This window comes from Oxyura jamaicensis, chromosome Z (genome assembly GCF_011077185.1).
Source record: "Oxyura jamaicensis isolate SHBP4307 breed ruddy duck chromosome Z, BPBGC_Ojam_1.0, whole genome shotgun sequence".
Taxonomy (NCBI): domain Eukaryota; kingdom Metazoa; phylum Chordata; class Aves; order Anseriformes; family Anatidae; genus Oxyura; species Oxyura jamaicensis.
Window position 1 is genome coordinate 55,402,959 of NC_048926.1, and position 26,402 is coordinate 55,429,360.

The 26,402-nt window shown below is 43.6% G+C and overlaps 1 protein-coding gene across 1 annotated transcript in view; it reads right to left on the bottom strand.

Moving 5' to 3' along the window:
• Positions 1-26,402, bottom strand: part of SHB (SH2 domain containing adaptor protein B) — a 77,891-nt gene that overhangs the window by 34,840 nt on the left and 16,649 nt on the right. The window contains exon 2 of the mRNA XM_035310159.1: positions 19,179-19,296. Coding sequence (XP_035166050.1) covers positions 19,179-19,296 — 118 coding nt within the window. The remainder of the gene's footprint in view (positions 1-19,178; positions 19,297-26,402) is intronic.

Below are 26,402 nucleotides of genomic sequence, written 5' to 3' on the forward strand. Positions count from 1 at the left end.
AGATAAAGCTATGGTCACTCCATCTACTTCTGGGGGCATGGCAGAAGACCTCCAGAAGGCCCTCTCCTTGGCCAGGCGGCCTTGGGATTCTGTAAGCTGTTACATGTAAACCCAGTGTAGAAACAACATAGAAGAAGGTTGTTAAGCTTCAGTGATAAATTTAATTCCCTCCAACATGTCAGTTTATTCCCATTTTGTTTATAAAAAGCTTTTGGAAGTCTTCAGGAGTGTCATTATACAAAATCATTATCGAGAGTTCTGAATGAGCAAGTCAAGACACCTGTGAAGCATACAAGGGGTGGAAGCAGGGTCGGGTGACCCAGGATGAATACAGAGACAGTGTCTGGTTGCACAAGAACAAAGGTTGGATTCCAAGTGGCCTTTGGCTTTCCTGTCTGGCGAGGTTAAGATGAAAGTACACCAGCGGTAAAGGGAAGGCTAGGAATAATATGGGTCCATGGATAAATGGGTCAGGGTCCCTGCCCTGATGACTCAAGATAAAGAAATAGCAGAGATACTCAATGGCTTCTTCTCCTTGGTCTTCACTAATAAGATCAGCTTCAGGAACCCCAGAGCCCTGAGAACAGAGGGAAAGGCTGGACCAAGGGAGACTTAGCCTTGGTGGAAGAGGATCAGAATCAGGGCACAAGGGAGGATTTAAACAAACTGGACATACATAAATCCATGGAACTGATGTGATGCACCCACAAGTGTTTACAGAGCTGGCTGATGTCATTGTGAGGTCAGTCTCTCTAGCCTGTTGAGAAACTGTGGTAATCTTGAGAGGTTCCTGAAGACTGAAAGAAAGCCAATGACAACACCTATCTTCAAGAAGGGCAAGAAGAAAGACCTTGGGACCTACAAGCCCGTCAATCTCACCTCAATCCCAGGAAAGATGACAGAGCAACTCATTCTGGAAACCATTTCCGGACACATGAAAGATAAGAAGGTGACTGGGAGTAACCAGCAAAGACTTACAAAAGGGAAACTGCTTAACCCACCCAAAAGACTTCCACAATAAGATGAGTAGCTTGGTAGATGAGGATAAGCTATAACCCTGGTTGCATTAGGCAAAGTATTGCCAGTAGGTTGAAGGAGGTGATTATTCCTCTCTACTCAGCACTGGTGAGGCCACACCTGGAGAACTGTGTCCAGTTGTGGGCTCCCCAGTGAACTGGAGACATGGACACACTGCGGAGAGTCCAACCTGAGGCCACAAAGATGATGAAGGGACCTCTCCAATGAGAAAAGGCTAGAAGAGTTGGGACTGTTCAGCCTGGAGAAGAGGAACCATAGAAGGGGTCTTACCAATGTATACCAATAACTGTTGTTTGAGAGTGAAGATGGAGTCAAACTCTTCATGGTAGTGCTCCGTGACAGACAAGGGACAGCAGGCAGAAATAAAAGTACATGAAATTTCATTAGAATGCAACTTTTTTTTTTTTTTTTTTAAAACTCTGATAGCAATCAAACACTGAAACAGGTGGCCAAGAGAGGCTGTGGAGTTTCCATTAATGGTGATGTTAGACACCTGACTAGACACAGTCATGGGCAACCTGTTCTAGCTGACTCTGCTTGAACAGAAGAACCTGAACAAAACAAACAAACAAACAAAAACAAACAAACAAACAAAAAACCACACAACAAAACACCTACAAATGATGCAAACATTTAAAACAGTTCTCACCATTAGTATATCAAAAGGTCACTTTTGATTAGTATATCAAAAGGTCATTCACCAATTCATTTATCAAAAATATATTAAGCTTAATGCATTACAAGTGAATCTGATGAAACCTACACTAAAGCCAATGATTAAATACGAGAAGGCAGGTCAGGATGATTCCTAGTTACAAATGATAACCACTTCACCACCTTCAAATACAAGGAAAACCTGGGAAAGAGTACCTTTAAGGGTAAGTTATTTGAAAAGAAATGTGCTTTTGACCTGCTGGAAGCAAAACAGTTCTTGTTTCAACTACCTTTCTAAGATAATTTTGCTCAAGGACATAATGCTGCACTAAGAAAAACTTTCATACTGAAAAGAAAACACTGCTGATACTCCCTTGAAATGTCCTGGACATAAACACTGCATAGCTTCTAAGCCACAAATGTGGCGTGCATCTGTGTCTCTGTGCTGTGAAGCCAGGCAGTGCTATACCAGGAAGAGCACACTACTGAGGAACAAAGGCATGATTCCACCAAATCTGAGATTTTATATTGATTTTAAGTGATAAACATAGTTTATCCACTGGCTTCTGGTGTGTAAGATTATTTTAATACAGAAGCCTATGCTCAACATTTTTCTTCTACCCACAGAACTAGAGCATCAGTCTGCAGAGAAGGTTGTAGTCTACTATTCCATGCCTTGTGGTCAGGGACTACAATTAAAAGAAAGTCAAATATTTGACCCTAAAGAAGAAAATTTTCTATAGAAAAGACCATAATTTCAGGAAATCAAAGAAGTGGAAGAGGGAGAATATACACACACACAGAGAGAGAGATACACGTGCTTACATAGTCTTTTTACAGCTTCCTGTAAATTTGGTGCAAGTCCATCTTTTATGTAATATATTGGAAGCATATTCGTGAAGAACAGTAATTTTACCAAAGTTAAATAAAGGACAGCTGCTTTCAATAGCAGGCAGCAAAGTTGATACTGTACCACAAGCAATATTAGACACTGATAGCTGAGTGCAGACTTGAATATTTAAGAATAAGCTTTCCATGCAATTTCTAACAATGAGAGCTCTGAGTACTAAAACAGTCGCTGGACTGACCAGGGCGTCCAAAACTGTATTAATTGTACTTTATTTGAAGTCTGACTTTGGCCAGTTAAAAGGTCAAGCATATTTTTCACTGTGAAAGCAGCAATGGCAATGAAAAGTACATTAAGAATACAGTGCAGAAGACTTGTATCTGATTATATATATATATATATATATATATATAACAGTTCTCAGTTATATGTATGTTCTCAGTTATATATGTTATATAAAACTGTTCTCAGTTCACATTTTAGTACTTTGAAATTCTGATATATTAATTTTATCCTTTTTTCCTCTTACCGCTGATACAGAAAAGTGCATTTTTGTAGAATTATGTTCATTAATTAATTAGCTAGTAGAAAAAGAAGCAACTGAAATTTTGAAAGAGCTAATTTTGCTAGCTGGCTGGAAGACACTCACAAGTAATTAGGAGTTATAACAGAATCAGGCCCCAGGAGTCTGGACTCCTTTATAAAACAGAGGACCTGACTAGTAAGGTCCAGAAATTCAGACATCTGGAGGACAAGTTCCTGTGATACAAGACTGAACTTCACATTCTTCTTCCCAGATGGTGAGCAATTCTGACAAAAATGCACATACAGAACAGACCTTGAGCACCACTTGACACACACAGATAACCTCATGGCAATCTTTCCAGATGTAAACTTGTTAATAGTCTTAATCCAGCTGTGTTACTCATTGATGCATTGTATTCTCGAGGTGAGTTTAGAGAGAACCGGGGGATATGACATCAAGAAAACAGCTATGCGGACAAGAAAAAGAAATTCTGAAGACAGTACTACTTGCTTACAGAATCTAGTAGGTGAGCAAAGGTCTCCTTCCAAGGGGATGCAACAAAACAACAAAACTACCAGACTCTCCTGCAGTGTACAGAAGCCACTGGCTACTTCCTTCATCTGAAACTAAAGCATCCAGTAACAAAAGGTCAAACAATTTTGTTGCACTTCTTAAAAAACAAAAACAAAAACACACACACAAAAGTGCAGACAACAACGTTTTCCCAGACCAAGTATGCCCATTCACTATGCAGTAGTAAACTCAACCCAATCTGATCAATCTGATACATCATTTCACGCCCCTTTCGTAACACTTCTTTGGATGAAATATTACAAAAACGAAATGCAGGAGTCGTCCTGCAACAGCTGTGTAAGAAGGTTCCCTGAAGCACTTGTGAAAAAATTGTTGTTTTCTTGTCTGGTGAAAGGCAGTGAGCTACAGACTCCGTGGGGCAAGTTTGTAAGTGAAGGCAGTAGAACCACAGGTTCCTACATCATGGCAGAAACACATCTTGCCTGCCTACATCCAAGATGCCAAAAGGGAGTCTCCTGTTCAGGCAGATGTGGTAACTCCCCTGCAGCCCTTTAGAGCTATGTTAAAGAAGGCAGAAGTAGCACTGGCAACCAGAATTCTGGGCTTTGGATAAAGTCCTCATGTTGATTAATCTTGGTTTTAGCCTGCAAGAGACAAAGCAGCAAATCACATGAATCCCCTGAATTTTTCAATCCTACTCTTCTACAGGAAAAGCTTTTCAACGTTTTACACACAAGGATTTCACAGCATCTGTGATAACATAAGGCATATGAGCCTCCTTAACACTCCGTCAGCAAACAGTAATTCCTTCATGCCCCACTGAGAGACTTATAGTGTAATTAGACTGTCCTAACAGACCTGCGGCTGCTTTCTCTACCACCAAAGTCTTATTCTAGTGAGCCAGATCTGACTACGAGTGTAACATGCTGGAAATGGCACTGCATGATTGCAATGCCAGCTTCTGAAAAGCTAGCACTGAAACTTCTTAAGCAAAGTGCAAGGGCTATGAACAACCTTTGTCCTTGACAAGACTAGCAGCAGGACAGAGGACAGAAAGCTGTTGCTGGGACCCTGCACAGCACTTGTAGTTACACCCACATCCACTCAACAGGAGAGAGATCAACGCAGAATTTAAGCTCGAACTGGTGGATAGAGCTTTGCTCTCTTTCCTGAAGCAGGAGACAAAATACTCTGCAATGCTCCATACCCCAGTCAATAGCTGTTGGCTGAGTGAAAATACAATGATTTTTCAGCCCTTTATGCACACACTTAACTTTGATCGGATACACAGCCATCTGAATTAAACATAGCAGAATGTTCGTTCATTTAATACACAAACATTTTAACACTGTGCTGGAGGAGGACTGTATAGAGCAGCTGTTTACAGAACACAAACGTAAGATTTTCTGTCCTCCTACCTCTGGACTCAGACTGTAGGTCTCTTAGATGGTCACATCCCTCTTCCTAGAAGTCAGCATTTAAACAGCTTCAGTCTTTGTGACCTGGATGTAGCTTTCTGCTTACACACATCAAGAATGCAGCCTGGTGCAACAAACTAAAACCAGCCCGGAGGGCTGGTGTGCTGTTAATACATTTGTACCACTCAAACTTACTGGATAACTCCAGCTACAAAGATCTTAGCACTAAACCAATTATTTCTGGAAGTTACAGATCTTCCTGGCATCGAGTTTTCAAGGCACACAGAAAAACTAAACAATTACCAATGGAAAGGTCAGAATATTTAATTAGAAGCAAGCAAACAACAATCCTTTGTTTCGGTGTACTGTCTGCATCTCACTCTCCTGCTGTACAAACACAATAACCTACACAGTGAGGGAGCATTTCAGCAGCCAGGGAACAGGCTAGCCTGTATTCGTCTAGGATAGTCAGAGCATAATTTTCGAAATGTGGATTTGAACATTTCACACTCAAAAGCTCCAGGGGGCAGCCTGCAAGGTGTTTGGAGGGCTTGCTGTAGCACACTGGTTTCTGCCGACAACCCTGGGATAAATAGAAGAGCACCAAAATTCATAAAAAAAGTACCTGAGAACATAACTCAGGAACACAGCCTACCTGTGGACAATATGTTGTCATATATTGTTCTTCACCAGCGAACAGGCCTTGTTGAACTGTTTCAAAACTCTGCTCCCTGCACACACTACTCTTGCAGCTTGCAATGGCGAGTAACCCCTCTGAAGGTCAGAGGGCTGCTTGCACCAGGCCACGCACCAGCCGATAACTTGCCGGAGGTGTAAGACAGATGCTAATGCAAAAATCACCTTGACAGAAGAACATTTACTCCCACTGAATCTGTTTCCTTTCCCTCTCCATAAACGGGCCAGACAACTGCTTGCTTTTCCCAAGCCCCACCGTAAACATTTCTTTTCATGCCTATCTCAGTAAGATCATCTGGAAGCACTTCAGAACTCACGCTGCAGAGCTCTCATCATGTCAATGCAACGTCTATTCAAAACAGAAGCTGAGTTTCACCTCTGCTCAAGTTTCCCCTCAGACCACCAGAACTCTATCTGCTTTCTGCTCGGCTCCCAGGTCCAGCTGGGTGTCTCCAGCTGCTGGGCAGCAGAAAGCACCACCACCACCCCAGTAACAGTGAGGGCTGCTTTGCTTTCAGACTGAAGCAACTGCCTCCCAGTGCTCATAGTTCCAGTTTACCCAGCAGGAAAGGGTAGACAAGGAAAGATGTTCCCTCAGTTTTCCTTCTAAACAAAAGCCAAAGGACTCAGAAGTGAGCCAGGGATGAACAAGAGATGTTTGCTCTCCTGCCTTGGTTTGAAAGCTTGGCATAACCCCTTGACGTGAAAAGCAATGACTTGAAACAGCTTACACCATGGCAGAAATCCTACTGGACTCCAGGCAGGACTCATTCCCCCAGGAGAAGGCACGTGGAGCACCTTTACATCCCAGCAGCCCTGACAAAGTATAATGCGAGTCAGAGCAAGGGCAAGAGGGTAGGAGTCCCAAGTATCAATAAACCAGCAACAAAAAGCATTCATATCTTTCGCAGATATTGTATTCTGAAATAAAACAAGCAAACACACTCTGCCAAAGAAGACAGGAGGTACGTGTTCTTCTCTGGGGGATGTCCGGGGGAGTGGAGGGTCATTGATTTAAAAGAGGACACATAGCAAGAAAGCCTAAATCCTGGTGGATTGGAAGAACAGCAGTGTCGTTACAAAAGCACATGAGAACTGCCCTTGGAAACTTAATTCTTTTACGGCAGATGCAATGAAATTAAAAAATAAGTTTCATCAGTTCCCTGAAGGCAGAAGTTTATTCTACAAAGTCTACCCCCACCTCCAAACTTCCCATTTTCTGTTAAATGAGCCGTGATTAAAAATTGTAACTGACATCTTACATTTCAGAATTTCTGCAGACTGCATATTTCAGAGGTGCTTTGCTGCTGCTTAGCCAGCTACTCATTACACATTTCTCAGAAAGACCTAAAAGAGGAGAAAGGATGCTCTCTTTATTCGGGATGGAAGTCCTCTTGGGCACAGTGCATGCGAGCGGAGCACAGCATTGGTATTTCCATGTACACCTAGTAGCACCATGGTTCTCACTGCCCCATAAAACAAACAAGAGTGTCCCTCCCCCCCCAAAAAATGCTCTAAGGTTAACACAACCAAAATCAATTCTCATTGAATGTCATTTTAACTTCAAGGCAGTAGCTATTTTAAACAGGTTAATACTCTGCAGTGTCAGAACAGAGAACTGTGCAGCAAACATGACTGGTGTTTCCTGCAGTTTGATCAGCCTTGCAGCTCACAGCTGCTGCCAGCGCTCACAAACCCCTTGGCAGCTCTCTTCAGACACACCATCTTATCCCTTGACAGGAATCACCTTGAGAGAGGTGGGGAGTGGAAGGAGAACCCATTCATAATGTAACTGCAGTTCAAGGCTTTCACACAAGTGAGGTATTTTCTCACCAATAAGCAGACTTTGACAGGCAATAGCTTACTCAAAAGCACAGAACAAGACAAGCACTGAGCAACAAGCATTTTAGTGAGTATAAATATCTACATTCAAGGAGATATTGCAAGGTATATCTACATATGAGCAAAAGTGAGTTTTTTTTTTTTAATCAAGACAAAATATATAAATTGTTCCCTATGTTTGGAGGTTTAAGAAAACTCATTTTGTGTGGATGTCACTAACTTTTACACTTGGCCTTAGCTGGGAAAAATGCAAAGTGGATGGAGACCTCCCTGCAGACCTAATTGGCCGGAGATAGAGTGGGGACGATGCTGCTCAAAGGAACAAAATATATGGCAGACAGAGGCAGTAGATTCATGTAGGCTGAACAGCCCCCATTCAGATTTAACAAAAGCCAGGCAAGGTGTGTTCTCAGCCAGATGAGATGTGCTCTCATCTTATTTTAGCCACCTGACAGCATTCTCCACGCAGAGTGCAACACTTAGAGAAAGGCTGCTGCTCAAAAACTCCTGGAGAAGATTTCTTCCAAGGACACCCAGGCTACATGGTCAGATTCACAGAGATGTGTTTTGCACGTTGTTTCAAATGAAATGTCTAGCCTGTGCATGATTGTGTCAACTGTGATTTACAAAAAACAGAAACGCGAGCTCGAACACACAGCCTGAAGCTCCCCTGATGACTAACTTCCATTTGAATTTATTTTCTCCTTGTTAGTCATTTTTCATAAAAACACCCTGAAAACAAAGAGAAGCCAAAGCTTTGGAAGTGGTATCTAATGCAAGAGATCTTTCCCTCTGACCAGGATTCCAGCAAGAGCAGGCACTATCAGTACTTAGGCATACGTTTCCTCCTTTGGCAGGACTTAAAAGCCACGCAGAATCTGCATACCAGTCTGTTTTTTCCTATTCGCTGCAAGAACAGCCACAGGGATTAAGTTCAGTTTTGAAAAATAAAAAAAAAAAATAGCGATCAGCTACAGACATTACAGTTTTGCCCAATTTGGCTTGCTTTCCCAAGTGCTATTCTAGTTGCAGCCTTTCTGTCCCGTCACCCAAATGGAGCTATTGGCACAGTCCAGGAGCTCTGATGGGTACCTGAGGACTTGCGATGAATCACTGCTTGCTGAAAGTAAAAGCCTTCAGATGTAACTACAAATGTTAGAATGGGAGACTCAGTAAGCTCCATGCTTACTGAGCACAGACCTGCACAATCATACAGCAGGGGTCATGAATGTACACCATGAAGAAGGGGCTAGATTTGCTTTTCAGCTGTGAAGACAAACGGTTTGACTTAGCATTCTACCTCCATGTGAACTGACCAAGAACACTTCTCTGGTGTCATTACAACCCATATAGGATTTCTGCTTTTCATAATCCAAGACCTTGCATGACGTAGAAGACGGCTAACTTGCTAGCACTGAAAAAGCAACAGGGATACGGACACTGATATTACTGAGAAAATGTTTCAACTCACCCCCTTGGCAGATGATTCCTCCACCGAGTCAGTCCACCAAGCGACTGATGGAAAGAGAAACTGGTCCCCAGCACTTCCAGGCATCAAGTGCTCGATGCCGCGCTGTCCAGCTGCTCATACTCACTACCTCACACTTGTTTGCAGACTTATCTGTAGTTGTCACAGTGCTCAGACAACCCCTCATTTAGATACTGATTTTCAGTTGGAAGACCAGTCACAAAGAAATCTGTTAGTATTGCAGTACTGTGGTTATTTTTTTTTCCCCCTTGGCACAACACATTCATACAACAATACAGAACCTGAAGTGGTGTTTGAATGCAGGCAGCTAGTGACAAAATGCTATAAAGCATACAGTCTACCACATCATCATTCAACAGCATTTGTGCTTGCACAGATATCTAACAACAGCAAATAAATCTGACTAGCATTCAGCAGAGCATCATTAAGAACAGACCCCACTTTTGGGAAAACCAAACCACAGTCATGCAAACACCATTAATCAGTTCTCTTCTTCCCTCTTTGTAATAGAAGCATCACAAATCATGGAGATTAGCATCTGGTATTTTCCACTGAGGTCAGGTCAGAAAGTGCCATGTTATAGAAATTCATTCCAGTCGTGATCTTGCTGCATATAACTGAGTCAACACTTTCTGATAATTTTTCCAGTTACACTTATTTTCCAATATATGCTTCTAAACCAGTAACAAGAGTGCACGCAAACATTCTTAAAGCACAAAACCTCATCCAAACAGACAACTGTAGAAGCTGTGTTGGTTTCTGGGTGTTTTGCTTTGTTTTTAAAGACAGACACAAAAAGATCCCCCTTAACAGAGATATTAGGAGAAGCTGTCTGTTGATCTCTGCATTTCACTGTGATGCCAGTTCTTCTCAGTGATGGTGCATCTCACAGCCTAAGGAAAGGTGCACACAGGGCAGTAAGCCCTATTCAGGACACGCAAAAGCATTGGTAGATCTGAAAGACATTTTGTCCCTTCTCTCCATCTTCTTTTTACTTCAATTGATGCAGCAGAACAAACACCTTCTTGCTCACCTGGGGCTGCATTATGGCCTTAACAATTGCTCCAGCTCTTAGGAAAAGCTCACGAGGGCTCAGGTCTGTCATCGTATTTTACTGGTTTGCAGTCCATCCCAGACAAATGCAACAGTTTGACAGAACTTCACTTTTTCCCCTCCACAGAAAATGAATGCAGAATTCAAAACAAGTCCTGATTTTCTCGAGGCAAGACTCAGTTTGCCTCGTAATTGCTAGTCTGACCTATAAGGGCATCAGTTTTGCATACCTACATCCTGCTTCGTAATGCCAAGTTGTATGCAAACTCTTCCACTCCATGCCACCAACAGGTGACACTGAACAAGGCAGAACCAAGAGCAAGTTCACACTAAGCCTGAGTATCTCCATCTTATTTTCACACAGGTTGATATTGCTCAAGAAATCCAGTCACAGTAACACAACACACCACCAGGTACCAGAGCTTTGTTTGGAAGGGGTGACAGAAACAAATGCACGTACCACGATATCAGCACAGACCAAAAACGTAGGAGGCTTGTCTGCTCCCACCTAGAAAAGGGCAGGCTGCTCCTGCAAAGAATAGCCTCTAATCATTTTAGCAACCACAGTGTCAGCGAACAGCTGAGTCTGCATAGGTACTTTAGCTCCTCCAAAAGAGCCCTTTCAAGCAGAACTCTTCATAGACAGCAACCAGACAGGGTAAGAAGCTGTATGTTGTGTTGCAAGCCCACATAAAATGCACAGAGCACAAAGGCTGGGTTTCTGAACAGTTCCTGCTGGAGTTATAAGCCCATTTTATGACACTGCTGTGAAGCCATATTAAAAAGCTGGTACAATGATACAGCAAGATGTTCAGCCTCTGTTGCGAGCAGACAGAACCGTCTGAATCTTCAACCCTTGTTTACTTTTAAGGATAAACCAAAAGAGATACAGGATAAATGGCTACTATCAAGTTATGCCATTCTTGTTTTGCCACTACAGAATGTCAGAGTTTGGATGAAAAGCCAGCAGGGAAAAAAAAAATAAAAATCTATCAATTTACCAGTAAGCTAAGCACATAAATGACAAAATATTACAGTTGAAGAGACATCATGTCTTTCCAAGAAGTATTATGTTATCTTCACCACATGCTTAACTAGTACATAATGTACCAACTTGTTTTACTCTAAGCTGGCTTAACATTTCTGTACAATATAGAGAAAAAACATAATTACTGGAGTAATAGAGAATATGATATGAAGGGATGGTAGAGAATACTTCTGAGAAAGAAAAAACTTCAAGAATTCAAAAAAAAAAAAAAAGAAAAGAAAAAGGTACTCCCAAGAAGGACCTTTGTCTTCAGCACAGCGAGCTGAGATAGAGGTACAAATTCCTTTTCACTTCATAGCACAGGTCACGTCCACCACTTTTTTTGTTTGTTTTTACAAAAGCCAAAGTTAGAGATACTCATTTCCAGGGTTGTAATCCTAGTATGAATATACTTATGAAAGCGCTGCTCTCAAACATTTTCACATGGGCTCTGGAGTCTAGTAACCACACTTCCTTTTGCTAAAAGCCACTTCTCAAAAGAACAAGTAGAAAGATAATAGTAAAACTAAACTTAACAATGAAGAATTGAAGGATCATTTCAGTGAGTGAAGGGACTGTTGGAAGGAGTTTTACAAGTGCTGCCAGTCTCGTATTTTGCTTGAGCATCACTGTTCCAGCTCCAGTTACCAAATCCTTGTAATGCTTAACCACAACAGCCCGTTTCTCGCTCAGGCCGCTGACCCTTCCCATAACAAGTCCTCCATTTTTCTTTTGAGAACTGTTCCAGAAGAACGACGGGATCTTGCTAGGAAGCTCATGGACTGACCTTAGAAGTCAGCAAGATACACCACTGATGTCCTCCACCCAGTACAGAGTAACATTCCTTCCCAGCCAGAGCCAACAGGGAGAGCTTACAATGCTCCCTTCTTTTCCCTGCCAACCGGAGTGGTACCAGTCAACGACATTTCCATCACACTCCCAGCTGGAGAGCTGCCAGAGTTCCCACAAATATTCTCCAGGCATGCACACGCTGGCCCTGTCCAACCTGCAAGCCCATCTGTCCAGCCTCCACAGCTTCACTCCAAGGAGAGGGAGCAGCTCTCAGAAATCATCCTCAGTACTACAAGAGCAACAGCATGCACACACCCCACCCACTGTTACCATCAGAAAACTGGAATCTTTATGGCAAAGCCTCTCCTCAAACTGTCTTTCAGCAGGTTGCTTCTTTACTCCTTGCAAACACCCAGTCTTGTCTTTCCAGTGATTAAGTTCAAAAAGATCAGTACTAGGAGCATGCCAGCGCAGTGGCAAAGCTGAAAATGTACTGAATCCAAACAGAGATGTATATCCCCTAAGCTGGAATACCCTGGTTCCCAAAGCTGTTTCTCAGTTTCGCAGAATAGCTGACGGACCAGTCACAGGGTGAATCTCAAGAAGTCACCTTGTTTAATCTGCTACTCAACGCAGGCCAGCGATGTGGCCAGGAGAGGTTACACAGGCTCTGCTTCTGCCATCCAGTCATGAAAGTTCTCTCATCTTTGCAGCCAAAAGATGTCCAGTAAATTCAGGCCTCGTGAATTCTTCTCACTGTAGGGTCACAGCTCTCTTGTGTATTTCTCAGAAACTGCCCACTACAGTTGTAAAATGGCCAGTCCTCTTGGACTGCATGGAACCTCAGTGCTTCCTTCCCACGCTGCTGCCAGGAGCGTCCCTGCAGCTCACATCCAATGTAAAAGAACCACTGTCCTGAAGTAAAGCTGATCGAAAACTTACAGCGTGTCAGAGGGCGAGGTGGAAGGGGAAGATTGAGTGGGGAGACCCATGTTAACTGGCAGACCAAAACAGACACAGAACCAAAGAAGTATGTTAAGAAGCCTCAGTATAAGCCTGTATGTGAACTGTGAAGGGCCCATTCTGTGTTCAGGTTGCACAGGCACCAAGCAATAAGCACCATCATACGTTACAGATATCGCTCACACTAGGAAACAAGCAGGTTGTGTCTAAGTAGCCCTTTTGGGCTTAAAACTGGCTTAAAAGTGGCTTAAAATTAGTGCTTTGTATCAGCCCAACATGACGCGGGGAATCTTCCAAACCGTGGGCATGGGTTTAATAGCATCTTGAGCTCGATGGCTTGTATTCCCCAACCACCCAAGCACTCATCCCCTCACTTTGCTTTTTGCAGAAGAACACAAGCCATATTCATCAGAGATAAACAAGTAAATTTCTAGAACTAAGTTTCTTCCACATGTACAGTCTGTTATGATGCTGACATACCTTTCAAAAATTCTGGACACCTTGTTCCCCTTACTTTGGGCAAATGGTTGTGTCTTAATGGGAAACGACAGGAACCCCAAAGACGCCAATTTACATTTCTGAAGTAAGGCCTGTGATTCAAGTCTTACCATTAGTCCATTTCCAGGCTGCATCTAGCCGTAAGGGGAGGATTAAAGCATTGAAACAGAAGAAAAAAAAGTTATTTCAGTCTTGGTTTAAACCTATTTTGGGCAGTATATTTTTGAACTGAAGCTAAGGCAACAAAATCCTGTGCATCAGCTTAACATTCATTCTCTGCTCTAAATTAGGAGCAACAAGTTACCACAGGCTTGGTACCTTTGCAATTCTGACTCCAGTGTTGAGTTCTGGGCCATAAATCTGATGCATGAAACAGCAAAACACACGATCTCTTCCTAATTCCAGTTCCAGACCAAGACTGGAGGGGAGGGATGGGGAGGCAAGAGGATGCTCTTTTAGGATAAGACATTTACTCAGCTGCACAGACAAAAAAGGTTTTTTTTTTTTTTTTTCCCCCTCTCTCCATACATTTGTAAGCTTGTATGCACTAACCAAAGCACCAACCACCACTATAATTTTAAACATTAGGGAGAATGCTTTAAATTATTTCAGGGGAGGAGACAGAGTTAAATATAGAGAAATGCTATTCATTTTATGTACAGCTGGTTTCCACCCCTAGTTATGCATCTAGTTTTAGCAACCACAACACATCACAGTTCCTCCCAGCACAAGAAATTAGACCCCACACATTCTGGTCTTATCTCCTCAGAGTCACCAACAGGGTGTGAAGTATCCCTGGTGGCCACTGGAAATTAATCTAAAGCGATGCAGTTGCACGGCACATGCCAGATCTGTCACTTTGCTCTGACAGACAGTGAGGCCTCATGTTGATGCAACTCCAGCGTTATTTCAGTCATACCTCAGTTTATGCACATCGGAACTAGTGGAAAGGAAGAAGTCCTCTTCTGTACTGCTTCCCATCACACAGTAAATGTGGGCTACTTAGAACATGCCTCCTCCCAGTCATCTGCTTTCCTTTAAGTTACATGGCATCATGCTCCAAACCCTTGGTATGCTCGAGACACGTCAGATACCCCCTTTGTCAGCTCAGCGGAGAGTTCTCCAAGATTTCCAGTGCAGACTTTTACAGAACTGAGAAGTGAATAAAGCTATCTTGTTACCAGCCACAAGCTCACCTCGATGCGCTATTGAACTTCTTCAAATCTCACATGGTGAGACTGCAAACTATGAGTTGCGAGAAAACACACATAAAATTTCAATAATTAAGTTACCTTACACTTTTTCCCACCTCACATATGAAGAAAAATCTTCCAATGCTAGAATGACCAACATGTGGTCAATCCATTTGCCAACAGACAACAAATATATGAGTTTTAGTGAGGAATCCAAAATACCATATGAAATGGGTTGATGATGGGTAAGTTCTCACTTTGGTCCAACTTCTAGCCATGACTAGCCAAATGTTAGATCTTCAAACAGAATCTATAAATGGAGCACAAAAATCTATAAATGGAGCACAAGAGAACAAGCTTAAAGTCTTTTCAAAACTATGCCAACTGTCAAGCTTAGTGGCCAAACACAATGACTCTTAGGTGTTGGCTACAGCTGTTCCTTGTATTCCAACACAGGCAGACAGCAAATCTTAAACTGCAGAGCCACTACAGTGCCTAGAGACGGGCTGGTTTGCTAGGCTCAGTGACCTTCAATAGGCCAGAAATTTTTATTCTGAACATCTCTTGCTGTACATGCTAATATATCTGGCCTAATATTTATCAAAGTAATTATCATTACTCTTTTTGCATTATTTGCAACTGTATATTTGGCGCCAGCAAACAACATGCCAGAGGCAACCTCGTAAAGGAAGAATGATTTTACAAGAACTGACTCACCACCAATGTGCTGTAGTGACTATTCAGATGAAGTTACATGCCTGTACAAAAAAACAGCCTCTCCAGTTACAAGGGAAACTGACACCCAAGGTCTTCTAAAGTAGGTGCAGGTTCATGGGAATACAGTTTTCCTCACACTCCCAGCATTTCTGCGATAGCCTGCAGCAAGACAGACCTACTGCTCCCAGCATGCCCATGGGGAGCTCCCAGTTAAGACAGATGCACTTGCTCTGGCTGGGCTGCCTGTCATGCACTTGAGATTCCACCACAATTCAGGCACAGACTTACTGCAGTTACCTAGAAAAAAAAAAAAAAGCAGCGATACGCACAAAGGCATTTGTGCTTCTAGCGCTGGCTGCATCCCTTCTGCATCCAAAGCACAAAACCCCTAGGTGTCAGCCCGTTAAAATTGCTCACTGCTCTTCTACTGCATAGCCAGGATGATGTATGTAGAGACAGGATAATAAATACACAGAAAAAAAAAAGAAAGAAAGAAGAGGCAATAAAATTTTGTTTGGAATCCTCTCCAATATCTTTTGTTCTTGTTTAACCTCAAAAAAGCTCCTGTTGGTGCGATCCTCACATTTATAAAGGTCCCTCTGGATGGAGGCACTTGCTTAGTTTATGTTCACCTGCACAGCTTTACTGATGGTGAAGACGTGTCATCAGCCAGGCTGATGAACATGTTGAACAACGCAGGAAAGACCACAAGACAACAGCCATCTCTGTGCCGTGAACCAAATGCTCTAAAGCATCTCTGGAAATCACTTTCAGCTCTTCAAATCATGGACACACCTTTCTCCTGTTGCAGTCATCCACTCCTGGAGCACATACACAAGCTGGTCTGATCAATTTGTTTTACACAGACCAGGCTTGCATGGGAAATGACACGTTCCTTTCAGATTTGACAACATCCTTGAGACTTCAGCTTTTAATTTATATCTAGAAGCCCTTGTGGGACGTACTTAAATCTTATGGTCTTCAAGGGGTATTGGCAGCATGCTGCTGTGCTGATTCAGGACTGACTTGAAGGGACACACATTGATACTTTCACTCATCTCAGAGGCTGATATATCCTACCTACGAGATCTAATGCAACCTATTCCAGGACAACCGTGCAACTAGCTTCATGTAAGAAATGCATCAAGAACAGAATGGCACTCCTGCTTCCACAGACTCAAACATCTGCCTCTGATTGTCCTGAAAGAGCCTTAAGTAGCCTCTGAAGTTATCCCAAACAGAAGAGAGGCACAGCATGCACTTTATTAATCGTGTTATGACTGTCTTCTGAAGTCTGCTCCCAGCACAGCGCTTGCTACATAAGGGATACCATACGACATGTTACCTCTCAGGGAAGGTGACTATTTTCAGAAATGCCACCCACCAAAATCTGTAGCAGTCTGAAGTAAGAGGATGGATTTCTGCCTTCCTACCTGAAGCAGATGCACTAGAGCCCTAAGCAGGGGCTGAGGCCCCTGGCCCAGTGACGCCTGAAAAAGCAGAATCTGGAAAAAACAGCAGATTGATTTTTTTTTCCTGCCAACACCCTCTTTAAGGTGTATTTGTACACAGCCTTCCCCTCAATGAGGATGCTTCTTCTCTTGGAAAAATAAATAAATAAAAACTACACACACTTTGGGTAAGGTGGCTCCAAATTAGTTTGAGACTTGAACCGACCTTACAATTTAAATAAGCTGATTTTTATACGAAGGCATGTGCCATATCAGACACCTGGTACTCAAAAATCACGAGCTGGAGGTAAGAGGCTGCCTTCAAAGCCAAATGACAAATTAAAAAGGGCAACAGATGCAGTCTGATCTCATCCTTGTAGCTATCATTCCTTATCAGACCTCGAAAGGCTGACGTCTCCCTCTGAGTGATGATCTAAAATTGGATCCTCCTTCAAAGGTAAGCTTTACGAGGTCTGTGGTCCAACACATAGCTGTGTGTTGCCTTGCTTTGGCATTTGACTGCAAATGTTGCATGTGGTCTGAAGAACTGATCAATTCCTTCTGAGAAGCAGAGATACTTTGAAGACCTGACTTGACACATGCAGCTGTCAGGAGGCAGTGGAAAGGCACCGTCCCTTCCAGCTCACATGGCTGCGATACAGTCTTAGAGGACTTTAATGGGGGGAAGAAAATCACCCAGATCTTCCCCAGTATATCCATATCCATGAATTTGGGGACCATTTCCTCCTCTCAGGTACAGGATTACCTCAGAAAATAAACGGAGCCTTCTGCATCATTTGACACCCAGTGCAGGCTGATGGCAGTACGCACTCAGAAGAGGCCTATTTTTTACCTCCACTAGCACTGCCTGGGAACCATGGATGACATCCAGAGCAGCCTGGATGTCACAGGCACCACCACTCTGGGCTGGCAGGGTCTCAACCTTTCACTTCTGGAATGTAGTGGCTCAAGCCACTGTTCCTGTCTTAAGCACGAAGCATCTCCCAGGCCTGATCCAAGCAATGACACTTGACACGTCAACACAGTTCGCTTCGCCTGTTCTTGTGATGTGTCTCAATCACAGCAGAAGAAGGCTCTAGACTGACACTAAGGGAAAAATAAGAATTGAAAGCACGTTTAAGAAAGCAATGGAAACATCATACAACACGCTTGGAGAGACAGCCCAGTCATTGCAAAGGGGAAAAAAAGGTTTTATACTGCTGTTCCAGAGAGAACTGAGTCTTTTCAGCTGTTAGCCCAGATGTAAGTCAGAACCTGGGGCAGCAGCTTTACAAGGAACCCCAGTCACAGCGATGGGGTTGTTTCTTCCTTCATCTCTTTGACTCCAATCTTTCTTCACCTATTTCTTGCTAGGATGTCGTATACAGGTATTATTGGCAATGCCAGTATCTTAACAGGTAACTTCCTTCTCTCTACTCCATCTTCTCAGTATCCCTAGAAATCAGCATCTTCTCAGCTATCTGTACTTTTCAGACACGCATGACAGCAGCCAGGCCGGATCCCACTCAGTCCAAGATACAGCATATCAGACAGTCAGATCACGGGACCTCCCTCATACATTGTATTTATACCGGGACATCCAACCCCCACACAGAACAGGGACACGGCAAATATGCAACCACACTTTAAGCACACCGCACAGCAGCAACTGGATTCAGAGGGATTTTCTCTGAACCTCTGGCACAGACAGGACAGACACTTAAAAGCATCAGCCCAGGCCAGCAAATGTGGATGACTGCCAGGAGATAACTTGTTATAAACATGCATTCATTCTCAGCATGCTTCTGCCTTTGCCTCAAGTCAAGCCTTTCCTTAAAAAGTCTTTCCAAACCTTTACATAGATTGCTTTCTCCCAATCAATGTAACTGCAAATCTGGGAAGATAGTATTTTTGGTGACACTATGCAAAAGAAACTTCAAGCCTGATTAAACCCAATTCTACCACAGAATGCCTGGAATTGGGTAGATCATTTATTAAAATCATTCACTTCCAGGCTTTTCATTTTTAAAAAATTACAGTCAGTTGAGAACTAATTGCTCAGAGCCAAACAATTCTAAGATGAAAACACCAATGCTGGTAAGCAAACAAGATTTTAGTAGTATTCACAGATTGTTCCTCCACATATTAACTACTCTCTCCTGGAAAAAGGATCTTTGCATCCAACAGACTCATCTCTCCCTACTGATTAATCTTTCATAAGGGCCCAACGCCAGAGCTGCCAACTGAAAAGGAAAGCACACGATCAACAAGGCACTAGAGTGATTTTTACCTCATAATGAGGATAAAAGGAACTGCTGAAGAAATCTGAGAAATGCAAAACAGACCTGCACAAACGTATGTACTATTTCTGTCTCATAGCAGTTAATATCCATGTGAACCTCAATGCAATTAAATATCATGTGCCGTTTTATTTTCTTACCGGTCATTATTCTCTGGGCTTCATATGGTTCCATATAGCCAGTGTTCTCCCCTTTTACCATTTTGTTCAACTCACTTTTGGCATCAAACGGATCTGAGTAGTCGTCTGCTATCAAGACCTGAAAGACAGGAAAGTAACTGTTACTAGAATCTCAAGTCAGACATCTAAACCAGAAGACAGTAACACCCTAGCAGCTAAAAAACGATTCACACAGCTGCACCTATGTCATCTTTGAAGTACAATCTTTGTTCAGAGTACAAAATTGCTAAAGTTCATTGACTATATGGTGCTGAAATAGAAACGTGCTTGTCTCTGCTCATCTCAAGGATCTCACAAAGGCAGGCACTATGTCAAAACTTTTACCATTAGCTGAAGACATGGAATAATTGGGAAGGACAAATTTGAAAGGTCTAATCACTTATCACATTCAATCCAGTGGTCTAATCACTTATCACATTCAATCCAGTGGTCTAATCACTTATCACATTCAATCCAGTTCAACTCTTATCACAGAAATTTGCTAATGCTTGGCAAAAAAAAAAAAAAGCACACTTTCACGTGCAAAAACTCCATCCCATTTTTAGCTTCGCGAGACACAACCCAGAGTATTGCTAACAATTTTATCTGCTGGTAGGAATTAGTCCTTCCTCTTACTGATGGGTAGGAGATAATCTTGGTTTCTAAAAGCTAACAAGGGGGCCAGGGCAACAAAAAGAATCCTCAAGTGCGAGTTACTGGAGAGCACAGAGATGTAATACAGGACAGGCAAATGTGTCTGAAACAGAGGAAGCAGAGGCAGGCTTCTGTCCCTCAGTATCAGAACCACTGCAGAACCGTAAAACAATTCTGGTGGGATGGACCCTGTCTGGTCCTTCACTCAACGCAGGGTAAGCCCAAAGGATCCTGCCCTGAACGTCAACTCTCCTGAGGGATTTTTCAATCATGTCTCTTTCTGTCCCATCATTCACTTTATGCTTTTAAGACCAGCACCAGTGGGACTGGCAGCAGACTGCTATTTCAACAGCTCCAATTTTGTTAACAAAGAAGCAGGAGTACACTGCCAGCTGTAAGACTGAAGCTGCATCTGCTCTGTCTCCCCCTGCCAGAACAGCCCCACCAGACAGAGACAAAAAACACCACTCTCAAGCACGTCCCAAAGGGACGTTTTAGAAGATGTATTCGTTATCACTGACCACAAAGGCATAAATGTCAGAGCAAGGCTTAGCTATCCTACAGTTACAGGTTAACAGCTGGGATACCAAACTGTCTTGGATCGATATTTTAATTAAAAATCAAGGGTGTTTTCCTCCACTCAAAGTTGAAAGTGCTTGGAAATTTCGCCTGACAAAACCACCAGACTGACAAGGATAATAGAGGGAGGAAAAAATAGTTCTCTCTCTCTATGAGACCAAAATGCTTGTTTCATTGTTGTGAAAAAGAGCTAACCCAAAAGAGAGAAGCCCCCTCCCCCAGCCACGGCGACATATGCCCAAGCAGCAAATCAACTGCAATGTCAGAGACGTGTCAGCGGCTGCACACACTTAAGACAAAGACAACAATGTGCATCACGCAGCACTAATTTCTCCTCGTCAAAAGGAGAGGTTTATCTCTAAAAGCCCTGCAGCTGAAATGCCCATCCATTTAGGCTTCTGATGCAATCCTGTCAAGAGCTGACGGATGGTAGCACTGGCTCCCTGCTGCTCTCCTATTACAAATGTCAACACGTAATTCTTGACGGTCCTTAGTATAACTATGCTAAAACATGAAACACAAAACAGTCTTACATAGACAACTATTTGATATTTCTTCTTCCCCGTTTGCCAAAAATCTAATGGGAGGAAAATTACACAGACAAAATGCTGTCAAACAAGATAAAAATCAAGACTGATTTGCTTTAAGCATAATGGCAATGTAGTCAAGAGCTCAGAATACGTAACGTGAACACAAAGACTACAGAAACTAACTTGGTATTCAGAAGAGGTTTAACAAAACAAAACCCGCTTTCTAGCAATTTAAAAAATTGTAAGAAGGTTCATATATCCACATTAATTCATTATAATATATATTATTAAATTATCCATGGATCTGTACCAGATCTGTACCAGATCTGACTGCAGCTGGAAATAAACCCTGCTACCATATCCTCTGGTGTGAAAACCTCCCTACTTTGGGCAGGGAACGCAAGCTCCTCTCATTCTGAGGAATATGAGCGCCAGAAGCACTAAGGGACTGTGTACAGATCACCATAATTATGTTTTCAATCAGGTCACCAATCAGCTTTGTCAGATTGAGAAAAACTGCTCCCGAAAACAGCCCCAAAAAACTTAAAACCCACAAACATCTCTCCAACCCCCTTTTCAGAAGTCAGGCAGGCGGAAATAACAGTCTGCTCCTCTCTCAAGTTGTGTATCTGCATGTCCTTAATACAAGTAGCTCTGCAGCTATCAGCTGTAAGAAAACTTCTCAGGTGACTGTTACAGTTTCCATTTATACTAAAACTTATAAATTCTCTGCCTATGTATAGCAGTTGGCCAATACCAACATTTGATTTCTTCTATACTTGTTGACAGCTACCAATTCTTTCCAGAAGAAGCCTTCATTCAAAATGCCATGAAAACCTCAAATTAATATGCTTGTCAGTTCTATTATGACACACCCCATGTAAATTTCTAAACTCCTTTCCACAATCCCATTATGGAAGATCACCTCTACTATGCAAGACTGTGCTATCTCAACAGAAATGACTTTTACCTTACTAAGTTCATATTCCAAGCCTCTATGCATTATGTCTGTGCAAGCCCATGGTTAAGCAGCAGCCTGGTGTGCTGGTGACAAAAAGCCCCAGAAGAGGGAACTTCCACTCTGTGAAACTCACTATGAATCTCAATGGCTGAGGTTTGAAGGGACTTCTGGAGGTCACCTGTTCCAAGCCCTCCTCTAGCAGGGACACCTAGAGCAGGTTGCTCAGCACTACATCCAGATGGCTTTTAAGTTCGCCAAGTAGAGAACTTGAACATCTAGTCCATTCTTCATCAACTTCTTAAGAATCTGATGGGAGACAGTGTCAAAGGCCTTACTGAAGTCCAGGCAGGTAACACCCACTGTTCTTCCCTCATCCATCAGGTTGGTCATTTCACAGTAGGAGCTTATCAGGTTGATTAACCGTCTGACTCTTGAGACGGACTTGCCAGAAAACATCTCTCCAGACCTATTGCCACTTGACCAGTTGGCACTTACTATTAGAACATGCTCTACCAAAGGCAGCTTCAGAGACACAATCCACACTGCTAGCTGACTACCCATGTGAAAAGGCATCTCCATGCAACTTTCCTCTTTGCTGCCTACAGACCACTGAGACAGTACGCTTTCAGGCAAGTTTCCAGCAGTCTTCTCTTCATTATGAGACACATAGAACAGCTGTCCAAGCAGAGGTCATGTAACCAGTGTGATCCTTATCAATGCAGTGTCTTTTGAGGAAAGGCAAGGTTCTGACTACAACAGTTTTCTATGGTACACAGAGCAAACCAGACATTGCTTCATGCCAGTGAATATAAATAAATACCCTGTCCTCGTGACCATTCCTGTCAATCTCAACCAAGCACAGGCTTACCAGTTTTACAAGCAAGTTCTGTTCACTAGATGATATTCAGCAAGCATTCCCCTTGCTGTTCAGTGGGGCTCTGCAGACTGTGATCTGAATCACCTCCATGCCATGAGAAGATCCAATCCAAGAGCACCATGCTGTCCGTCACCTCGCCCACCATACACGTGTAGGAGTAGGCCTTTCCGTATGGTGAACAAAGTGCCTCCATATTCACCAGTGTTTATTAGCATTTCAGACAAGGATAATAGGGGCATGAGTTTTTCTACCAACAACCATATAGGAGCTTCAACCTGCTGTGCAGCTGAACTCAAACACGTTGCCCTCTTACTCCCCTTCCTCAAAGGAAGACGGTGAGATTATGTGATGGAAAGTGCTTGAGGGTTGAGATTAGGACAGGGAGATCACTCCCCATTCCCCATCACAGGCAAAATAGACTCAGCATAGGGAGATTATTCTATTAGTAATAAGCAATAAATTAAATTAGATAAGTGAGAAACTAAAAGCAAACTAAACCCACCTTCCCCTGTATTGCTCCAGCACGGGTCCCCCACAGGCAGCAGCTCCCCCCACACCCCTGCTCCTGCGTGGGCTCCTCTCCATGGGCTGCAGCTGCAGCCCGGGGCCTGCTCCTGCGGGGGCTCTCCATGGGCCGCAGCCTCCTCCAGGCCACATCCACCTGCTCCAGCGGGGGCTCCTCCACGGGCTGCAGCGTGGAGATCTGCTCCATGTGGGACCCATGGGGTGCCGGGGGACAGCCTGCCCCAGCAGGGGCCTCTCCCTGCACAGGCCGCAGGGGAACTGCTGCTGCCTGCCTGGAGCACCTCCTGCCCTCCTGCTGCACTCCCCTGGGGGCTGCAGGGCTGCTTCTCTCTCCATTTCTCACTCCTCTCTCTCCCAGCTGCTGTTGCCAGCAGGTTTTTCCCTTCCTTCAGCCTGCTCTCCCAGAAGCCCACCCAGCATCACTCCCTGGCCCAGCTCTGGCCAGCAGCAGCTCCCTTTGGAGCCATCTGCAGCTGGCTCTGCTCTGACATGGGGCAGCTGCTGGGCTCTGCTCACAGAGGCCACCCCTGCAGCTCCCTGACACCAGAACACTTAAGCTCAATACAAACCTATCACCCACTGCCCAGCCATTCGTTTTCTGTAGTTCAGAGGCCAAGGCCAGCACAGGAGACCCTGGCCTGTGGCCTTCATGCACACATCCACATCTTGAGCTAAGCACACTTCCAAGGCAAATGGATAAACTTGTTTGACCAGCTTCTAGAATGGTCCTTCATGTTAGCAACTGACAAATGGAGGACAGGAGAGAGAAGAAAATGGAAGACATCCATCATCTACCAATAACATCTCTCTCAGAAGTCTCAACTAGCCAGGACACACAGGAGCTAATGCTGTACCTAGACGCAGCAAAGTGGAAACACTGAGGTTCTGAAAGCAGCAGGCTACAAAAGGCATTCACACACAGGGTCTGACCTGACTGGGACATAGTTAACTTGCCTCTCCCCTTTGCTAAATCCAGACACATTTCATGTGGGTCCCAGCTGTCAAAATGAATCACAGCTATCAGGAAACCCCCAGATGGCTTCAGGCAGCCATTTGGATTACAAATGTCTCAATTTGCTGCATTTGCCAGTACTTAAACTGCATGCTGTTCAGAGGTGAAACCATGAACTACAAAAAAGTTTTGATGGTTCTGCTCTAGATACGCAATTAACAAGCAAGAAAAAGATTGGGAAATGAAAACCTCTCCTTGTTTTGACTAGCAATCTAGTGCACTTCAGTCTCACCATTACAGCTTAATCTACCACCATGCCACAGAAGATGGACATTCCACCTCCTGAAAGCAAACATGCTATGGCAGTCAACAAAAAATACATATACCAAACTGCAGCTCCTGTTGTTTGTGTTATCTGCTTCTTTTTGTCAGAAAAACAGGTGATATAAGCTTAAAGTGAGTCACCCCATTGTCAAGATACATCTGGCCATGTCACTGTCAAATTTCCAGCTTTCCTCAAACACAGCAAGTCTTCAATCCTGTGTAGCTTCTGACACGTGGGATACTATTTCCAAGTAACCAGAAAAAAACACAAACCACCACAACCAAACAAAAAAACATCCCACCAAACCAAAAGGACACCTTAAACACAGGTTTAAATTGTTTTCAAAAGTGGTTCTGTGCTGCTTACTGTCAAACAGAATTTTATTAAAAATAATTTTGATACAGCAAATATAGTGCAAATAGTTACCCATATTTACAAATAGCTTTTTTTTGTTTTGTTTTGTTTTTTACAAATAGCTTTAGAGGATTCAGTAGCATTACCATTCCCACCATACATTCACATCAGGCCATCACAAAAACATGTAGAAGGAAGCTTTCCGGGCTTCACCTGCGAGATCTGCAAGTACAACCACCTACAGTGCAGGACAGGGCCTAGGTCAGAGCTGTGATGCAGGTTATTCTAACTTCTCTCCAGAGTTTGTTTCCTAACACAATAAGATCTATTGTGGAGATCAAAGCACACCTGTTACGCTGTGCCACACAACGCTGCTGCTAACATCCATTACACTTCACCTCAAGTGCCCAAGCCACTACTTCCCATCAATAAAGATAAGACACTTTAAGCCGGAGTTGTAAAAACTTGGTTTGGGACATAAACATGATGATGCTCTTCTGAGCAATGTCTGGTGGTCGTGGTTTCACATGGATGGCCAAATAAATCGCCACACCGCTCTCTCACCCCTGCCTCCTGAAAGTAAGGCGGGAGGGAGAGCGGAGGAAACATGCTGGGGGAAAAAAGGAGGTTTATGGGTTGAGATAAGGATAATTTAATAAAAGGAAAAGAAAGACAAAAAACAAGCAAGGCTGTGAGGAAGCAAACTGAGAAGGAACAATTATTCTCTATTCCCCATTAGCAAGTGATGTTCGGTCATGTCCTGAGAAGCAGGGCCTCAATAGTGGTTGTTCAGGGCGATTGACATGTTCTCAATGAGAGCCCAACCTCTCCTTCCCCACCTGTTATCGCTGCGTGCGGCACCACACTGTATGCAATATTCCTTTGGTTGGTTTAGGCCAGCTGCCCTGGTGATGTCCCCTCCCCTCCTCCTGCCCACCCCCAGCCTGCTGGCTCTGAGGGTCTGGAGGGAGTCCTGGTGCTGTGCCAGCACTGCTCCGTGACAGACAGCACACCGGTGTGATACCACTGCTGTTCTAGCTGCAGGTGCGGAGCACAGCTCTGTATGGGCTGCTGCAAGGTAAGTTAAACTCCATCCCAGCCAGACCCAGCATACATCTGTTTTGCTACACCACCACATTCTGCCTCGCAACATGCTCACGCTGACCCTGCTTCAGTGTAGGGAAGGGCACCACTTCTCCCAAGGGTTTTAGCTGTGGAAACAAGACATGGGATGACCAGACAGAGGGGTTATGAAGTGCTAGTGGAGAGGTGAGAAAAATTGTAACTGTTGGGACTTTGAGCCCACCAGTTTGGGTGGCCAGCCTTCATACTCATACCCTTATCACCCGACCAGCCTCACCTGGGTCCTCCATCCACACACTGTGCTCACAGCTCCATTTCAGCTCAGGTTGAGGCCTTGGTCTCATCCTGAGTGGTGTTGTAGGTACT